The sequence below is a fragment of the Panthera leo genome, chromosome F3 (assembly GCF_018350215.1).
Source record: "Panthera leo isolate Ple1 chromosome F3, P.leo_Ple1_pat1.1, whole genome shotgun sequence".
Taxonomy (NCBI): Eukaryota; Metazoa; Chordata; class Mammalia; order Carnivora; family Felidae; genus Panthera; species Panthera leo.
Window position 1 is genome coordinate 39,736,347 of NC_056696.1, and position 21,261 is coordinate 39,757,607.

Genomic DNA, 21,261 nt, shown 5'->3' on the forward strand with positions numbered 1-21,261 from the left:
CGGGCACGGCGATGGCGGGGACATTTTCCACAACGTGATTGTTAAAGCCTCCCCCCCTCCTTAAAATTCCGGGCCCTTCCAGCCTCCCCCCTCCCCCCCAGCCCGTGTGACTAAACGGAGACAAAGGGGAGGCGGCCTCGCTCACACGCGCGCTCGCGGGGCGGGTGGCTCGGCGGGGCGCCGGCGCGGGGCGGGCGGACGGACCGACGGACGGACGCTGCGCCGTCACATTCCTATGCCCGGGAGGAGCGGCGGCGGCTCCCGCGGGAGGCGGCAGGCTCGCGGCGCGGACAGCTGAGCTTCTCCTCCCTTGTCGCCGCCCGGGCGGGCCTCGCCCCGGCCCCGATGGTTTGAGCCCTTCCCTCGTCCGCTCCCGACCCCCGCGGCGGCGCGGCCACACCATGTGAAGGTTAGAGCCCGGACCTGCCGACGAGCCGCCGTGAAAGATGGGGGATGCTGCAGACCCCAGGGAGATGAGAAAGACGTTCATTGTTCCAGCCATCAAGCCCTTTGACCACTATGATTTCTCCAGGGCCAAAATCGCCTGCAATCTGGCCTGGCTGGTGGCCAAAGCCTTTGGGACAGGTAAGTGGCGTCTTCCCTTCCGTCTTTCTCCTTAGGATGTACACATCCCGGTTTTTTTTTTTTTTCTTTCTTTTTTTTTTTTTTTTTTTTTGGTTTCCGATCATCGGATGCCCCCTCGGTGCGTGTGTTCTCGCACAGGTTCAGGGAGATGATGGGGGACTGGGAAGACAAGAAAGAAAGGAGAAATTAGGCAGGTTTGGTCTTCAGCCAGGTGCTCCTGAATGGTCAGGCGGGATTTTACCCAGATTTCTTTTATTGGGTAGCAGAGGTGTTTTGTTGTGTCCAGTAAGCTGTTTTGTCTTGTTTTTACTTGGGGCGGTTTTGTGGTTATATGCCTCGTCGTGCTGCGTACATTTTCCTCTCGGTCATAATTGTGATTACACCACCAAGAAATCTGAGCTGGTTTCTTTGATTATTGAAGGACGTGGACGGCACATAGTACTATATTGATTTTGACATTTGTAATGATGGCTGCTGTTCAGGCTTCCTAGAATGTAAGGTGGCCTGTGTCGAAGTGCAGTGTTGATTTTTGTTGTCATTCTTAAAGCCTGTATCATCCTTCCCTACACATTCCAGGCTCTATTAAACCAGTTATTTAAAACCAATATTCAGCTTGCTGATTGTGGGATGCTATTTTCATTTCCTATTATCAGTGAGATATATTCCTTTTACCAACGGTATCTTGGTTTCATAAATTAAGAGAAACAAACACTCCCTACTATGGGATTTTTTTTTTTTTTAATAGTAGAGTTTCTTTGAGGGCATGTGCTGTTGACACAGATTGTACAGTGGGGTAGCAATTAAACATTCTCTCCGTTACCCAGTCTTTGCAAAATAACAGGAAAAGGGCCTCCTGTTGTAATTCCTTAGCTGTTGCTTCAGGAGCCCATGTTGTAGAGCCCTGAAAAAATCAGAGAGCTTTTCATAGGAAGATGCTCATGTAAGGAAATTTCCTCTGATAACTTCAGGAATCATTTTGTAAGGTTTCTCTGCCCTAGTTTAAATAAAGTTTGGATGTGTAAAATATTGGTTGAAAAGTTTCTCAGTTTTTGCAGATATTTCTCCAGATGTTAAATAAATCTGTTTGGTTTTTGTTTTTTGTTGTTTTTTTTTTAATTTTTTGCGGGAGGAGAATGACTTATTTCCACTCTGAAGGCTGTGAAAATATGGGGGTTAATGCTCTCGTTCATTCTTCTTAAACATCATGCATAGCTGGATGTTTTCAGAGCTGCACATTTTAGTTAACTAGCAAAGGAATCTCAGTGTTTGGGAAATTATTTTAATTCATTTTGAAGGAAACTTTAACGTGATTTTATGTTTATGACAACTTTGTTTTATTTAAATTCTCATATTTTGATATTGAAGTAGAAAGATGTTAAGGTTTTAAAACTGGCATCAGGAGTAAGTGTAATTGAAACTCATCTTGAAATAATTTACATTTTAAAGATTTATTTGGAACTAAATGTGTAGAGTAACACATAGGAAGGAAGAAGCACAAAGTGTCCGTGTATTTTTATTTTCTGGCACCATTGATATCAGCAATGAGAATAATAGATGTATTTTGGTTTTAACGTAAGCAGCATGCTGAAGCTGATATCCATTTGGAGGAGAAATGAAAGCTGTTTAAGTATTTTGGAAAGACAGAGGGAAATTTACGTGGCGACCTATGTGGAAAAGCAATGTGTATGAAATGGAAGGTAGGGGAATAACACGGATACTTTCTTTCCTTCTGAAACTGAGAGGATGCTTATAGTACAGATGTCAGAATGTTGCCCTCGATTCACAAAGGCTACTAACCAGAAAGTGGCCTACTTTCGGGATATATGTCAGGCAAGTTTGCCAGATTCTGGACCGCTTGAGGAACACATATTGAACACACTTAAAAAGAAAGGAAGTGAAAGGAATCTAATATCAATGGAATCTGTTGTGTGCCAGGCACTCTGTTAGATGCTTTGCATGAAATTATACATTAGGGATTCACAGCAAGTCTGTGATGTAGGTAGTTTGTTCCCCATTTTTAAAAAATGAGGATGCCAGTGCACAGGGAGGTTAAACAACTTTCCTATGATCACACTTTTAGTAAGGGTGGAGATACGTTTTCATTTGACTGACTCCCAAGGGCATGGCATTGGTGGGGGCAGGGTATACCTGCTGTATGCCTAGTACTTTAAGTACATTGCTTCATTTACTCCTACAGCAACCCTCGAGGTAGATACTGTTCTCATTTTACAGATGAGGGAACAGGTTCAGAGCTTTTAATTTGTTTGAGATTAAACATCTGGCAGGTGGTGGATTTTGCATGCCAGCTCAGGTCTTTCTGACTCTGAAGTCTTTGCTCTTCATACCACTGTGCAGAGTGTGAAAAATGTGCACATAGTACATGTTAGAAGTCTTATTTATTTATTTTTTTATTTTCTTTAAAGAGTGGGCAGATCTTAACATACTCTCCGAAGGCTTAGATGAATATTATTGGTACTTGGTTACATTTGCCTTGGCAACAGTTGGAATGGATAAAAAGATCATACTCAAAATGGAATGAGAACCAAAGTTAAAAGACCTTAAGAGGGTAACTTAGTAACAGAACTTAATACGTTATTGAGAATGTTATGTTTGTACATTTTGTTTATTCTTTAATCAACAGACTTTCAAAGTATACATTTATATGGAGTGAACAGAAGAAAAGTCACTTCATTTTTTTTATGTAATTTTTTTTCTTCATTTTCTGCAAACATTTAAGTGGCAAATGTTAACAGACAACGTATTTCAAAAGTATTACCTAAGGGTATTCAGTTAATCTTTCAAAAATATTAGCCCGACTTGAAGTTGTGATTTACCAAATTGCTTCTTTAACGATGATATAAGAATCTTCAGTTATTAATTTAGTTTTTTTTTTCTATGAGAAACTTTCTAACTTTTGATGTATTAAAAAGTAGTCAATTTTAGAATCATATGTGTTGGAAAAGTCATTTAAAATGATAGCTAGAAATCAATGATGGACATAGAATGAAGTTATTGAACCATACAAAATAAATTACTAGTATTGTAATACCTAGAAAGCAGTTGGAGGTTTTACTTCATTTGAAGTCTTATTTCTGAAGCTTTGAATTATATTCTTCTCATTACATTGAAAATAGTCCAAAGAGCCCAAATCTTAATAGCTTATTTTGTAGAATAACACAGATACAGTTTTGATCAAATGAAGAATAAGTTTGTTTAGATGAATTTTAATAAACAGATGCTCATTACTTGAAGCAAATTCCAAAAGGGCAAGTTAAGCTGTACTGTCTCTGCTGTATTTGAACAGCTTAACCCATTTAAGCAATGGTATTGCTGAGTTTGCTTTAAATGTTCTGCTCCTCTAAATCTTTTAGGGAAAATGATGGGTACAAAACCTCTTTATGAAATTCTTGAATTTGAAATTCTTAACATGGAATTTAAGGCCCACTTCCTAGTGTTAATATATCATTTCAACTTTATCAACTATCATTCTCCCTTTTTAAAAAAATTTTTTTAAATGTTTATTTGTTTTTGAGAGAGAGAGAGAGCGAGAGAGAGAGCGCACAAGCAGGGGAGGGGCAGAGAGAGAGGGAGACACAGAATCTGAAGCAGGCTCTAGGCTCTGAGCTGTCAGCACAGATCCGATGATGGGCTTGAACTCAGGAACCGCGAGGTCATGACCTGAGCTGAAGTTGGACACTTAACCAGCTGAGCCACCCAGGTGCCCCTTATTCTCTCTTTTTAAAAAAAATCATTCTCCTTTTCATACTGTTTAGTTTAGTAGTATAAAATCATTTATCCAAACACATTTTGCTGTCAAAATCCTATGTAAGCTCTAATTTATATACATGTGTAGGTTGTGATGACAATGGGTGGCATTGTGGTTAAGAAAGACTAATAGCAGAGAGGCCAGTTAGGAAAGTTATTGCAGGAGTTAAGGCAAGATATCAAGAAAGCTTATAGTAGAGTGGAAATGATAAAGCTGCTAATATTTATTAAGTACTTGCTGTGTATCAGGCACTTTGCATGTATTACATAATTTTAATTCTCATAACAGCTTTTAAGAGATGGAAACTATTAATCATTCCAATTTTACTGATGAGGAGAATGAAGCTCAAGGTTTAGGGAACTCATCCAGAGCCATTCAGTTTATAGAGCTGGGGAGGGACACAGAGAGAGATGGAGACAGAGAATCTCAAGCAGGTTCCAGGCTGTCAGTGCAGAGCCCAACTTGGGGCTTGATCCCACGAACCATGAGATCATGACCTGAGCTGAAATCAAGAGTCTGGACAGACTGAGTCACCCAGGCAGCCCCATGTTGCCCAAATATCTTATCTGAGAAATCCAATAAAGTAGGTAGCTAATAATGTAGATATGGAGTATGATTGGTAAGTTGAGGATAGAAATAATAATTTCAGGGTCTTCTGTGCATAAAATGTAACTGAAATTGTAGTAGATGTGAGGGTGATGGAATGTAGGGTAGTGAACACTTTACTTTGAGAGGGGGTGCTGAAGAAAAGGAGGCAGAATTAAAGCAATCAGAGTTAGAAAGAGAATTAAGAAAGTATAATAATACTGAGGCCCTGGAAGGAAAAATTTCAAGGGGGTGGTCTCATTAACAGTGTCAAATGCTATAGGTTTTTACTTTGTTTTTATTTTTTTAAAGATTTTATTTTATTTTTATTTCTTATTTCTTTTTTCTTTTTGTTAAGTACGCTTCATGCCCAGTGTGGAGCCCAATGCGGGACTTGAACTCATGACCCTGAGATCAAGACCTGAGCTGAGATCGCGTCGGACACTTAGCCGACTGAGCCCCCCAAGCACCCCTAAAGATTTTATTTTTTTAAGTAATCTCTACACCCAGTGTGGGGCTTGAACTCACAGGCCCAAGATCAAGAGTCACATGCTCTACTGACTGAGCCAGCCAGGCGTGCCTATAGGTTTTTAAACCATGCATGCCGTTCTGATAAGGGAGATGTGATACAGGTTGTGACTGTAGTAGAGTTCAGGAAATATATAAGGGCCATGTAACTGGAATGGTGACATTCAGAGGGAGGGAGAGGTAAGGGAGGGGGAAAGGGTACCACCAGCATCAGTGATCTGTGAAGGAAGACCTCTGAAGTGGAGGGAGGTGGTAGTTAGACTTGATCCTGAGGTGAGTCAGACTGAATGGAAAGTAGGCATTGTAGATGCGGAGATAGTTTGTGCAGGCATGGAGTTCTGAAACCAACATAGACCAGTAGGATTGGGGAGGTTTATGTAATGAAGTGTAGTAGGAGATCCAGCTTGAAAGGTAGATTGGAACAGAATTGTTTGAAGAGCCAGGGTAAGGAATTTGGTATTTATTTTGTAGATAAATTATTCTAAGCATATTGGATTGAAAAAGTGCTATGACTAATTTGTTAAACACATACTTTGTGCTAAGTACAATTTTGAACATTTTATATTTATTATTTCTTTTAATTCTGAGAATGACCCTATTAAGTGGAAACCATTTTATTTCTTCTATAACTCTAAAGCAAGGTTTCCCAACCACAGAACTAGGGGATGGGTAATTCTTTTTTGTGGAGGGCCATCCTATGCATTGTAGGATTTTAGCAGCATCCTTGGCCTAGTTGACAGTAGTACTCTCCACCGTCATTTCCAGTTGTGACAACCAAAAATGTCTCCAGACTTTCTCAATGTCTCCTGGGAGGCCAAATGACCCCAGCTTGAGAACAATTGCCATAACAATTTTAAGATATATATGCAATTTAAAAAGGGTTTTTGTACATTAAAGTCCAAATTAATTGTAAGACAACCTGATTTCAGAAGTATTCAAATGGAACATAAGAATTTAGGAAATTGGATAGTTTGCCCTTTTTGTTAATGAGCAAACAGGTTTAGAGGGCTTAAATAACTTGCCTTTGATCAACTTGTAAGTGGTGGAACCAGAATTATAGTCTAAACCTTTATGATACTAAAATTTGTATTTTAACCTCTATGTTATATATGCTTTCTGTAGTTCATCACAATTTTATTTTTTTAATGTTTATTTATTTTTGAGAGAGAGAGAGAGAGAGAGATTGAGTGCAAGCAGGGGAGGGGCAGAGAGAGAGGGAGACACAGAATGCGAAGCAGGCTCCAGGCTCTGAGCTGTCAACACAGAGCACGATGCGGGGCTCGAACCCATGAACCACCAGATCATGACCTGAGCCAAAGTCAGATGCTTAACTGACCAAGCCACCCAGGAACTCCAGTAGTTCATTACAATTGTATAGTATTGGAAGTGAAGGCATGAATGCATGAAAACCTTTCAAATATAAGTGTTAAATTTGTTTTGCAGAATTGAAAGTTTATTTAACCTGGGGCACCTTGGTGGCTCAGTCCCTGAAGCATCCGACTTCGGCTCAGGTCATGATCTCGTGGTTTGTGGGTTTGAGCCCTGTGTTGGACTCTGTGCTGACAGCTCAGAGCCTGGAGCCTGTTTCGCATTCTGTGTCTCATTCTCTCTCTGCCCCTCCCCCACTGTGCTCTGTCTTTGTCTCTCAAAAATAAATAAATGTAAAAAAATTTTTTAAAGCTTATTTAATCTTAAACAAACCTGGTATTTGATAAATTAGTACAGAAATATAAAATATATTTAGTATTGGTCTGTCATTTCAGAGTCTCCTCCCCCTCCCTAAACCCTGGTGAATCTAGTTTTCCATGTATACTAGTTTATGGACCTTTTCCATTGGTACATTACAAATAATAATACTTTATTTTTAATTTTATTTTTTTAAATTTACATCCAAATTAGCGTATAGTGCAACAATGATTTCAGGAGTAGATTCCTTAATGCCCCTTACCCATTTAGCCCATCCCGCCTCCCACATTCGCTCCAGTAACCCTCTGTTTGTTCTCCATATTTATGAGTCTCTTATGCTTTGTCCCCCTCCCTGTTTGTATATTTTTGTTTCCCTTTCCTTATGTTCATCTGTTTTGTCTCTTAAAGACCTCATATGAGTGAAGTCATATGATATTTGTCTTTCTCTGACTAATTTCACTTAGCATAATACCCTCCAGTTCCATCCACGTAGTTGCAAATGGCAAGATTTCATTCTTTTTGATTGCCAAATAATACTCCATTGTATATATATATACCACTTCTTCTTTATTCATCCATCGATGGGCAACAAATAATAATACTTAAATGTTACACATTTATTAGTAGTGACAAGCTTGGTGCTTTAGCTGAGATAAAAGTTGTTTTCATTTATGACATTGATCACTTTCCATCCTGTGCCTTGCACAGTTTTTCCTTTCCTTCTTTAACATTGATTCTTCATCAACATAACATTTTAGATTAAAGGCGTGTACAGTAGTATCTTTGCAGTTCTCATACTACCACTTATTCCCTTTTTTTTCTGGGGCATTTTCCTGAAGTACTCTTTGTCTTGGTTTCCCTACTTGCTGAATAGTCATGGTAATAAGCATGTGTATGCTGCTTTGAGTTCACCAGAAGAAAAAATTGAGAAGTGTTAGAATTTATCAGTCTCACACTTAGGCTACCTTTACATATTCTGTGAGCAGTGTGGAATAGGATTATATTTCTTATAGTAACTTCAAAGAATTATTTTTATTGAAAGTATTTTTCACTACAAACTAGACAAACTAGAGGCTGGGCATATAGCAGTAGGGAGGCCACTGAGCTCGTCCTGTAATCCTTATAGCTGTACTCTGCGGTATTATGCCTAGTAATGTTTGTGGAGTATTCTGTTTTCTTAAGACAAAGAGATGGAATTTCCGTTAACCGGAATAAGTGTTCATCTCTGCACTCCATATTTCATAAACATAGGTTCCTGGGAGTGTGTGTGTATGATCTTAAAAAGGTGTTTTGGAAGTGCCATATTCACCAATTCCCAGCTCTCTCCTTCACACCATTTTTCTTTTTTCTTTTTTAAAATGTTTATTTCTTTTTGTGAGAGAGAGAGAGAGAGAGAGAGAGAGAGAAAGAAAGAAAGAGGGAGTGAGCAGGAGAGGGGCAGAGAGAGAGGGGAACAGAGGATCTGAAGCAGGCTCTGTGCTGACAGCAACAAGCCTGATGCAGGGCTCAAACTCATGTGACCTGAGCTGAAGTTGGACGCCTAACTGACTGAGCCACCCAGGTGCCCCTTCTTTTTTTTCTTTTTCTTTTTCTTTTTCTTTTTCTTTTTCTTTTTCTTTTTCTTTCTTTCTTTTTTAAATTTTAGAGAGAGTGGAAGCAGGGGAGAGGGGCAGAGGGGAGGAGGGAGAGAGAAAGAGAATTTTAAGCAGGCTTCATTCACCCTCTTGTGTGGAGCCCAGTGTGGGACTCCTTCCCACAAGCTGGGATCATGACCTGAGCCACCCAGGTGCCCCCACACCATTTTTTGTCTCTAAAATGGGAATTGTCTCTCTCACTCTCTCTCTGCCTTTCCCCTGCTGTCTCTTTGTCTTTCAACATAAACAAATAAACTTAAAAAAAGTAAACATTAAAAAACACCCAAAAATCTTTTCAAATGGGAATTGCATGCAGATTCTGAGTACTTTAGGCTCTTGGATAAAAGACATTTGATGAAACATTTGAAATATTTTAAAAGACGTTTGTCCTCAACCACTCACGGTAAGTTTCAAAATACAGTTGACCCTTGAGCTGCATGGATCCATGTATATATAGATTATTCTCAATAAACATATTGGAAAACTTTTTGGAGATTTGTGACAGTTTGAAGAAACTTGTAGATGAACTGCATTGTCTAGAAATACTGAAAAAAAATTAAGAAAAGTTAGGTATTATGAGAATACAGTATATAATACAACATGTAAAATGTGTTATTAACTGTTTATATTACTGGTGTGGCTTCTAGTTGACGGTAGGCTCTTAGTAATTAGTTTTTTGGGGAGTCAAAAGTGATATGCAGATTTTTGACTACATGGCGGGGGCGGGGGGTCGAGTTGGTACCCTTAACCCCCTGGGTTGTTCGAGGGTCAAATGTAGATGGTTTCATTTTTTTCTGCTGGCATTTTCTACTGCTCTCCAGATTCTCTTTTTCAGCTGTCTTCTTGTTTTCCCTTCTCTTTTTTGATGACATTCAAATAAAGGGGTTGCTGACCTTGTTAATTTTTCTCTAATTCATAGTTTTGTAGAACTTTGTAATGTAACAGATTTTGACATAGCAGAAATTTGTCTTTTTTTCCAGCCACCTCCATTTTTAAAAAATACATACTAAAGATTGTGATGATATCTTGAAAATTTACTTTTTGACCCCAAAATATTTTTTGAACAGATGAGAGAGGCACAGATTGAAAACTCAAAAGGTATTTCAGGGTAGTTCTAGTGAAAAGTCTCCTTCCCATCTGGACCCAGAGTCACTGCCATTTATTTAAAGCTAGGTGCCATCATCAGAAGTCTGCTTTTTAAAAGATCTCTTAAAGTACACTTAAAATGATTAAAATGATAAATTTTATGTTATGTGTATTTTACCACATTAAAAAAAAGATCTCTTAAAAACAGTAGAAAATGTATTGAAAAGAGACTAAGATTTGCAAAGGGGAAATAAGTAGGAAGTCGTAGTCCAAGTGAGAGATGATGACAACTTGAATTTGGATTGCAGCAGTGGATATGGAAAGAAGTGGGTGAATGTAAAAGATAAGACTTGGTGATTGGGCATGTGGGAACAAAGATGAGATTGTGGGGAGTGTTACGATTGCTTCTGTTTACTGAGAAAGGGAATAATGGAAGAGAGCCAGGTTGTGTGTATGTGCAAAGAACAGCATGGAGTTTGAGGAATATCTAAAATGGTGGTGTGTGCATTAGGCCTTAAAAATTCATATGTGGAATTTAGAAGATCTTTGGGATGAGACACATACATGGTTATAAAAAGAGTAACTGCCAGTCACTTTGAAGGAAAGTACAGAGGAGAGACAAGGGGACCTAACACAGGAGAGCCAGCAAAGGAGCCAGACGCAGAGTAACCAGAGAAGAGGAAAACAAGGCAGGGAAGTATGGAATCTCAAGCATAGGGAAGAGAACACTGAAGATGAGGGAGGTGTAAGGTTGTGCTGAGACAGATTAAGCAAGAAGTCTTATAAAATTCCATTGAGTTAACACCGATGAAGTTTTTTTTTTTTATTTAAAAAAAATTTTTTTTTTTTTTTAATGTTTGTTTATTTTTGAGACAGGGAGAGACAGAGCATGAATGGGGGAGGGTCAGAGAGAGAGGGAGACACAGAATCTGAAACGGGCTCCAGGCTCTGAGCTGTCATCACAGAGCTTGACGCGGGGCTTGAACTCACGTACTGCAAGATCATGACCTGAGCTGAAGTCGGATGCTTAACCGACTGAGCCACCCAGGCGCCCCAACACCGATGAAGTTTTTGATGACTTGGCTGAGGACATGTTGAGGGCAATGTAGAAGCAAAACTGTGACCATAGTAGGTTGAAAGTTAATGAGAGTATCTTCACTTGTGGTAACAGAAAATCCATCTCAAATCGGCTTACAATACAGAGGACTTGTTGGCTCATATAACCAAAAAAATTCTGAGATAAGTTGGACTTTTGATCTGATTTGATCAGGTCCCATTTCCATTTCTTTGTGATTCCCCTAGCTATGCCCTTCTTTATGTGTGAGTTTCATTCTCCAGCTGTCTTCTCTCATGGTAGCAAATGGCTGTAGTAGTTCCAGGCCTCACATCCATCCACGTCCATATATCACACTACTCAGAGCTCTTTCTTAATCATTGAAAGTTGTGTACACTTCTTTTTTTTCTTTCTCTTGAAATAAAGCCGTTTGATTTCAGAAAATATCAAATATGTCCAGTAACAGTAAACTGCCATGTACTTTTCACCCAACCTCCATGATCATCAACTCATAGCCAATCTTGATTATCATTTACATTGATTTTTCTGGCCACACTGATTATTTGAAGCAAATCCCAGACATTGTATCATTTCATCTATAAATATATTAGTGTATATCTCTAGTCAGGAATACTCTTTTTAAATATAACCATGGTACTGGCATCATCACAGCACTGTCTGTTATACCACTCCGTATCCTTAGTATTAAGATTTCTCTGATTGTCTCATAAATCGTCTTTATTTTTTTGTGTTTTGCACTTCATTTGTTCCAATCTATATCCAAATAAGGGTCATATTTTGCAATTGGTTGGTATGTCTCTTTAAGGTTTTTTTTTTTGAAATTTTTTTAATATATGGGCTCTTCCTCTGTGTCATTTTGTCTTGCTTCCATTTATTTACTGGAAGAACCAGAGTGTTTGCCCTTTAAAATTTCCCAATTCTGGGGGCGCCTGGGTGTCTCAGTTGGTTAAGCGTCTGACTTTGGCTCAGGTCATAATCCTCCAGCTCGTGAGTTCAAGCCCTGTGTCAGGCTCTGTGCTAATGGCTCAGGCCTGGAGCCTGCTTCCAATTGTGTGTCTTCCTTTCTGCCCCTTCCCCGTGTTTGCGCTCGCGCACACGCATGCTCTCTCTCTCTCTCTCAAAAATAAACATTCAAAAAAATTTTTTTTTAATTTCCCAAGTCTGGATCTCCATGGTATTGTTTAATAGGTTTCCATAAATTGGCAGTTAGATCTAAAGAATTCTGTAGATTCAAGTTTATTTTTTGGCATACTTCACAGGTGGTGTGTATTTTTACCAGGAGGTGCTTAATGTCTAGTTGTCTCTTTTTCTATCATGATTTCATTTATTAGTGAGAAAGGTCTTTTAAATAGAAACTTCTCTTGGGGCGCCTGAGTGGCTCAGTCGGTTAAACGTCTGACTCTTGATCTCAGGGTCGTGAATTCCAGCTCCACATTGTGATCTGTGTGGGGCATGAAGATTACTTAAAAATTAATAAATAAATAAATAAAAAGAAAAAGAAACTTTTAGTATATGGTTACCCTTTGTGGGAAATTACCTTCATAAATGATAGCCTCCAAGTAAATTACCAGGCAAACTACTCCAGAGGTCACAGAAAAGAAGAGCTCACAGACCTAATTAAAATGGTTAAATCCTATGGTTTGTTAAATCAATTTACAATGAGAAGCAAGGAGAAAGAGATCAGGTAAGTTAACACATTTTAGATAGAGTGCAAGCAGGGAGAAAGAACCATACTCTGAATCCTGCAATATACAGGGTTTATATGTCCATCTCTTTCTGCTACATTAGCCTTCCCTAATGATGATGGTATGGTCACAGGACCAGAGTTGAAGTTTCAACAAGGAGGCCCACAGTGACACATAGGCCAGTGATACACACTTGCTCTATCAGACAGACACAGGGAACAAGCATGCCAGGCACAGCTGTGGGTTACCAATAAGCCTGATGAATAGCCTTGGACTCTGTGTTACTTGGTCAGAGGACAAGCAGGCCGGAATGGGTGTTACCAGTAGGTGGCCATATTAAGGACTCATGGATATTAAGTATTCATGTATATTTAGTGTTCATCGTCTCTTGTTCGTTTGTCTCCTGCATATTCAATATAGCATGAATATTTAGGGCTTTACGTATATGTTTAGTATATCATGAATATTTAGTGTCTAGATACCTCATGAATATTTGATATCTTTTGGGGTTTTTCATTCTTTTTTTCTTTTTAAACATACATGATACAATCCACTTACCTTTATTTAACATATTTGAATTCTATGTTTAACAAACTTTTTGCTTACTAGTGCTTGTCTATACTTAAAAGCTTTCACCTATATTTTACAAACTACAAACATATTCTTTTGTAGAATTGAAGAGTCTAGAAAGTGAAAGTACATTACACTGAGGTACAGGGAAGGCAGAATAAATGCTACTTCCTTCCCTTAACCGGGGGGAATTTGTGCCAAACTGTGTGGGTCACTGGCCCCCAAGAATCTGAAAGGGTAAAGAATAGGGAGAAAGAGCATTCTAAATAGTGACCAGAATATGCAAAGGCAAAGGCTCTGAAGTGTAAGAAAGTGTGATTGTTGGGAACTGAATGTGGCTAGCAGGGATGCATAATACAAGGTGGTGGGTGGAGACAGGGATCTTCCTTCTAAGGTCAGAGGGAGGATTTTAATCCTTAAAGAAGTTGGAAATCATTGAAAACCCTAGAATTCGTGGTGGCGTGTGCGACATGATCAAATTTGCTTATTGCCTATAAGCAATGGGTGGAGAATGCTTTGACAAGAGTAGGGACAAGAGTAGATGTGTGAAGACAATTAGGAGTGAATGAAGTAATTCACATGAGAAGCACTGATTGCCTGGGCCCAAGAGATGTGAGTTGAGACTGTGAGAAGGGGATGGATTTTATTTGGGAGTTGAAGGAGAAGGAGGCATTAATGATGACTCCTAGGTTTCTGGCTTAGGCAACTAGATGGATTGTGGTATAGTTTGTCGATGTGGGGAATGCTGGAAGATGAACAAATGTGGAGGAAAAGACTGATTTGGGACATTTTGAGGTTTCATGGTGTTTTCAGTGTAATTTCAAACATGTAAGAATAGTACAAGGAACTCCTGAGTACCCTTTAGCCAGATTTATCAGTTGTGAACATTTTGTCCCATTTATCATTCTCTTTCTCCCTCCCACACAAACATGTGTGTATATATATACACATAATATTTTCTGAACTGTTTGAGAATGCATGAGAGACATTGTGTCCCCTACCCCCAAATACTTTAGTCTATCCCCTAAAATGAAGGATGTTTCTTATATATAATCTCAGTAAAATTATAACAATAATGAAACTTAACTTTGATACAATATTATTATCTAATCCACAGTCCAAATTCTAATTTGCCAATTATCTTAATGTCATTATTGCAATTGTTTTTTTTTCCATTCCAAGATCCAGTCCAGAATCATGCATTGCAGTTAGTTGACTTGTCTCTTTGGTCTCCTTTAACCTGAAATAGTTCTTCAGTTTGTCTTGGTCTTTCATGATGTTGACACTTTTATAGACTGAGCACCCTGAGCTGCATGCTGAGCTGGGGCTCAAGCCCCTTCCTTGGGCACTGTCTTAGCTCTTGCCAAACCTCCTTTGGCCTGTGGTACAGGCAGCCAGTTCTCTGCAAGGGCCACCTGGGCTGCCTCCCCTCTTTAGGTTCTTATACCCTCCTTTCGAGTGTGGGCCCCTATTTAGCAGATATCCCCTCTGCCTTTGGTCTGAATGACTGGGATGGTGGCTGCTGGTGCTGGCAGTGTCCCAAGAATGCCCAGACAGTATGAAGAAAAACAAAGTGCACAGAGACGTACCTTCTCCCAGGCAAAAATTGATGGAGATCCAGGAACTAGACACCATTTCCCAATCCATTCCTCCTCCTGCCATCTTCTTTGGCTTTCTTTTTTCTTGTCCTTTTCTCTTCTCTCCCTTGGCTGACCTACCCTTGTACCCCCTCTCATCACTGCTGCCACCGCCACCTGTCTTTCCACCAACAGATGTACCCTCTTGCCCCCTTGCATGGAACCATCTCTGCACTGTCCATAGGATTTGGGCAAGAGTGCCCGGGAGGCACCCAGAAACCAGTTGGCATCTAGGTAGCCCCCAAGGACAGATGTTTAGCCAGAGGGACATTTCCTTAACCAAGATATAGGTGCTAGGCTGATTGCTACTGGAGTTTAGCAGACAGAGCTAGGAAACACACATATGCATACATAGCATAAAGTAAATATATTTCTTTTTCTGTATATAGATGGATGCATAACACCATGTGTTCAAACTGACACTTGGCATTTTAGTCCCAACACCACAGAGTTCGTTCTAGTCTTTCTAGTTCATTTCTAGTCCCTTCCTATATTTGTAGCTCCCCTTGTCAGTGAGAAACTTGGCACCCATTTTGAATTTGGGGTTTCTTTGTGACATCCAAGTGAAGAGTTGGGTAGGGTAGTTGGCTTATAAGGATCTGGGGCTTGGAAGAGGTGCTTTAGTCTCACAGGGTAGTGGGAGGAGTGGAGGAGGTAATTTAAGCTCAGGAATGCTGAACAGCACTTAACACATCATTTGGTAAGTGGAAGGGTAGAGGGAGTTCACTTTTAATTGGCATCTCATTTGAAGGCAAAGCTCAGTGTTTAGGTACTTGTCATTCTTTTAGTAAACATTTGAGTGCCTGCTGTGTTCCAGGCACTATTATTCTAGGCACTAGTGACACAGGACAAAGAAGTATCCTGCTCTCCTTGAGGTTACGTTGTAGTGGAAAGAGGCAGAAATAAACAAACATATAGGATAGTAATAGCTGTTATATAGAGAATTAAAATAGGATGACTGATTGGGTGGTCAGGGAGGGTATATCTGAGGAGGTGACATTTAGCTGTCATCTGAATAGAATGAGCTATCTATGTGAAGGTTAGATTGAGGAATGTTAGAAGCAGAGGGAATAGCGAGCGCATAGACCAAAAGGCGTGAACTTGGCATGCTGTAGCAACAGAAAGACTTGGGTGTCTGGAGCATAGTGGGCTGGGGACGGGAGAGGAAGTTGAAGCTGGAGGAGGAGGAGCTGGTATGTGTGCAAAATATGGAGAAACTTGAACTCAGAGAAGTTAATTAGTGCACTCAAAATCCCCTAGCAAGTAACTGCTAAAATTCAGACTCATCTTTTAAACTCCATTGCCCATATTTTTCCCAAAGCCCCAATTTTCCCCACTATATCATGCTGCCCCACCCCCCCCCCCCTTTTTTTTTTTTAAATTTCAAAGCAGGGGAAAAGAGCAAGGGGAGGAGAGAGAGAGAAAGAAAGAAAGAATCTTAAGCAGGCTCCATGCTCAGTGCGGAGCCCCAGATGGAGCCCCTGACATGGGGCTCAATCCCCACCCAGCCCTGGGATCATGACCTGAGCCGAAATTAAGAGTTGGTTGCTCAACCGACTGAGCGACCCAGGTACCCCATATCATGCTGCCTCCTAATGGTAGTGAATGTAGGTTAACTGAAAACAGGTTTGGTTTTGAGCGTTTTACTTCTTTGCAGAAGTAAAGCGTGGCCTAGGAGATAACTTTAAAGTTTTCCAAGTAGGTGCAAAGAATGAATTATGATTATTAGCACAGAATCTGGGAGTTGAGGGGAGTTTTGAAATATTAGAGTTGTTTTAGGACAAGACTAATGACTAATATTTTTTAAAGAATAACATTTTCATTCATTTATCAGGTATGTATTGAGTGCTTACCATGTACCAGGCATTAAGTTAGGTGCTGGGGATTTATATCCTGGTGAATAAGATAGACCTGGTCCTTGCCTTCTGGTCATGTATAAGGGTACTCATTTTAGCACATCTTTGTCAATAGTGGGTTTTAAAAATAATTTTCCATTTTTTTAGGTAAAAAAATGACTCATTGTAACTTTCTCTGATTACTGGTAGTGTCGGGTTTTTTGTTTTTTGTTTTTTCATGTTATTGATCATTTTTAGGTCTTGGTTAATTTCAAGTTCAAGGTCTATGGATTATTTTCAGTTGGAGTTTTTGAAACTCACTAGTTCTCTCTCAGTAATTGTTTTAGAAATAATTTTTTAGGTTTGGAAAATAAGGCAATATTCACATGACCGAGCATTATGATAATTTCTGAAATGCATTCCCCTCTTACCTCTCTACTCTTCATTGTTTTAAAGAAATCTGTATCATTTGCTGGCATATGTATGCAACTAGTAACTAGCCCATCTTTATAGAAAATTGCCTTGAGTAAATTACTGTCTACTCCCTTTACTTGTACTTCAAGCATTTCAGGTGATTGTTAATTTCAAAACTTAGATCTAGTTAGGATTTATGATACGATTAAGGTAAGTTCTGCTTAAGTCCTGGCACACAAGAAAAACTTGTCTCTTATCCTTTGCAATTCTAGGAGTGGTGATTCACTCATCCATTCCTTAAGCATTAATTTCTTACCTTTTGTGTTCTGGAGGTGAGGGAGAGGGTGAAACCTTTTATCTTTGATTCTGTCTGTTTCCTAAAATGCTGTCTCAGTTCATTTGTTTCACAATGTGCTACCGTTCCAAACTTAAAAAAATTCGTTTTGTATAGTTAGCAAAATGATAGACATTTTTGAAGTCGTCTTTTAAGCATGTTTAGTTCTTTAAGACTTGTTTTTGAAAGTGACCTATTTTATATTACTCAGTATGCAGTTTTGCATTCTTTTGGGGGGGGGGGTGGGAAAATCTGTTTTTGTAATATTCTTTGGCTTGCTGTGGATCTTTTCCCTTTTTCTTGTGTCGGGATCTTTTTAAACTCTTTTTTTTTTTTTTAAGGTTTATTATTGATTTTGAGAGAGAGAGAGAGAGTGAGCACACATGTGCATGAGTGGGGGAGGGGCAGAGAGCGAGGGAGAGAGAGAGAATTCCAAGCAGGCTCTGCAACGTCAGTGCAGAGCTTGTTGTGGGGGTCCAGCTCATGAATTGTGAGATCATGACCTGAGCCGAAGTTGGATGCTTAACCAACTGAGCCACCCAGGCACCCTGCCTTGGGATCTTTTTAAAACTTACACTTTCATAACTTGGGTTTGTGGGTATTCCATAATAAAATGGAAGTAGCCCCTAGCTGCACGTCTTCTACCTTCTAGCCTTGTGATGTTGGCCAACCATTGTTATTTAAAATATATATATATATATTTTGTGAGAGAGCGAGTGGCAAAGGGGCAGAGAGACAGAGGGAGACAGAGGATCTTAAAGCGGGCTCTTGATGGACAGCAGAGAGCCCATTGTGGGGCTTGAATTCATGAACCTCGAGTTCTTGACCTGAGCTGAAGTCTGACCCTTAACTGATTGAGCCACCCAGGCACCTAACCATTGCTACTTTTTAAGCTAGATGGCTTAGAGCTAGGACTGCGTTTATCAGCTGTGTGCCCTTGGCAAGATAACCTTTCTTGGGTTCCTTATCTATAAAATAGGGGTAAGAGAATTGTTAATATTGAATGACAGAAGGCATGTTTAGGACAGTGTCTTGACACACAAAGGTCCTTAGTGTTACTATATTCTAAATATATATCTGCATATTGTCTGATTTGCCGCTTTCACCAAGTTGTTAGAAAGATTAGTGAAAGCAATAGATGAATGTTAGGTAGATGTACAGGTATGGTAGAGAAATTTGTAATCCTGATGATGTTAGTAGTCACTTTTCTTTGCACACCTAATGTTTAGATACCAAGTCACCTATATAAGTCATTTTCTTTATTGTTACAGTAAATAAAAATCTACTAGGCCTACATTTTATAATAATTACCTTAAATAAATTCTCTTTTAGAGTTGTACTACTAAATAGCTTCTTTTCAGTTCCTATGATGCTAAATTTAATTTACCAGTACTGTATTCTGTAGTTTATACCTGGGCTTATGTATCACGCTGAGGCAGCTATTAAGGCTGGCTCACTACTGGTTAATGTGGCTGTGAAGGAAGAAGTGTTTTCAATTATTAAATGAGGATGATATTTTTAGATGTCACCAAAATTCCAAATTGATACATCTACTCTTGACCTCTTTCCAGAGTCCTATATCCCCAGCTGCTTTTTGGATATTTTTGCTGTCGTTTCTAATCAGCATGTCTAAAACCAAGTTTATGATCTTGCTTCCAGAATTAGTGCTTCCTGATTTTCTTTTTTCTATTAATGATGCCACTGTTTCCCAGGTAACCCAGGCCTAATGGTTTTTGCCATCTTCACCCCCTCCCTTTGCTTTATTCCTGAGTCCTTTTTGGGTTTGTTTTATAAGCAGTCTTTAAAAAAATTTTTTTTTTAACATTTATTTATTTTTGAGAGAGAGTGAGAAAGAGCCAAGAAGGAGCAGAGAGAGAGGGAGACACAGAATCTGAAGCAGGCTCCAGGCTCTGAGCTGTCAGCACAGAGCCTGATGCGGTGCTCGAACCCAAGAACCATGAGCTGAGATCATGACGTGAGCCGAAGTCTGGTGCTCAACCGACTGAGCCACCCAGGCACACCCCTAAGCAGTCTTTTATGTCTTTTATTCTTGACTTCATTTCCTTATTTATGTCTGATATTTACCTCCATCAGTATTGAAGACCAGATTATTTGTCCCCAAACGACATATCAGTCTTCTTCTTTAAAACTAAAAGTAATTCCTTGTTAGCTATTAAATAAATGTTTGGCTATTATATATGTGTTCAAAAGAGATATTACTTTTGTCTTATCTGAACCTCCCATTACAGCTTTCCTGCTTACTCCTATCCTACATGAATGCCTTTCTCCACCCAAATTGTTCAGTTTGGTATCTCTTCACATCATTTCTTTCTTTCCTTCTTTCTTTCTTCCTTCCTTCCTTCCTTCCTTCCTTCCTTCCTTCCTTCCTTCCTTCCTCTCTCTCCTTGCTCTTACCTTTGTTTAGATAGACTTTTGTTTTTTGACTAAGCAAATTCTGCCTATTTTTCCTATCCGATTTCTTTAAGATGAAGTCAAGTCAGCCCAGTATGATGCTTCCTGCTTTGAACTTTAAGCACTTAATTATTCATTTAGAACAATTGTTCATTTAGCATTTAGTTTCTTTCAGTTGGTGCTCAATCATTCATTGTTTCTGAATTGCTTAACTTTATTTGTCTGTCTAGTCTTTTTGTACATTATTGGCTTCTTGAAGGTACGGATTATTTCTAATTCCTTGGATTTCCTCAGAACCATGCTGGTATATAAAATGAACATGCAATCATTACTATAATATTTGATGAAAATATTTTTCTTCTTTTCTTTTTTTATTTTAGAGAGAGAGAGTATGAGCAGGGTAGAGGGGCAGAGGGGAAGGGAGGGAGAGAGAGAGGGAGGGAGGGAGAGAGAATCTCAAGCAGGCTCCATGCTCAGTGTGGAGCCCAATGAGGGGCTCAATCCCATGACCCTGGTATTATGACCTGACTTGAAACCAAGAGTCATATGCTCTACTGATTGAGCCACTCAGGCACCCCATGATGAAAATATTTTTCTAAATAATAGGAACTCTTCAAAAACTTTAGGATGAAAATTGCTAAGAAGTATACTAATACTTTGTGAATACATTTAAAAAATGTTCACTTTGATTAGTACTATGGCTTATTTTGAGCTTATATTAAAGCTGCCTATTCAGAAGACTCCTAAAATCAGTGATGGGGGGTGGTTGGCCTCAAAACCTCACTTTTCAAAGAGAAGGCAGGCAAGGAAATGGCTAAGTGTCATGCCAGACTAGCCAGACCTGTCAGGTTCTATGATTGTAGCTCCATGTTAACTTTTAACTTAGATGCCTGCCTTTACTTTTGGAAGACAAACCTCATTCTTGTGTTGGCTTTGATTAAGAGCACAGCTCACAGGTAAGGAGTGGGAAGAGGAAGGCAAGATACCTTGGTAAACACTAAGAAGTGCTTTGTTTGTCTTGCTTTTTTAGTGATCTGGCTGCCATCAGATGCAAAAGCAGCTCCTGAGGTTGATTTAGAAGTAGATGTTGGGAGAGTGGGACTTGACATTCTTCAAGGGAAATGGCTAGCAGAAAAGAAACTCAGACGATTTTGGTTTCCTTCTCATGTCCCATTTGTAGACTCTCCTTTCTGTGTCTCCACTGAATGTGTTAGTTGGGTGTCCAGGAGGGATTTTTGGGGTAAGATGGAGAGTGATAAGGCGGAGAGAACAGTGATTTACTAGGTTAAGGGATTTAAAAAAAAAAAAAAAATGTTTGTTTATTTTTGAGAGTTGGGCAGGGGGGTGGGGGGAAGGGCAAAGAGAAGGGAGAGAGAATCCCAAGCAGACTCCACACTGCCTGCCAGTGCAGAAGCTGACATGGGGCTTG

At 39.5% G+C, this 21,261-nt stretch overlaps 1 protein-coding gene across 4 annotated transcripts in view; it reads left to right on the plus strand.

Annotated features, from left to right (window-relative positions):
- Window positions 1–237: 237 nt before the first annotated feature.
- The window catches only part of CAMSAP2 (calmodulin regulated spectrin associated protein family member 2), a 112,717-nt gene continuing 91,693 nt past the window's right edge, over window positions 238–21,261 (plus strand). For 3 of the 4 annotated variants that reach the window (XM_042924573.1, XM_042924574.1, XM_042924575.1), the window contains exon 1: window positions 238–585. In XM_042924573.1, coding sequence (XP_042780507.1) covers window positions 447–585 — 139 coding nt within the window. In that variant the 5' untranslated portion in view covers window positions 238–446. The remainder of the gene's footprint in view (window positions 586–21,261) is intronic. The other variant, XM_042924576.1, reaches the window with a different exon arrangement.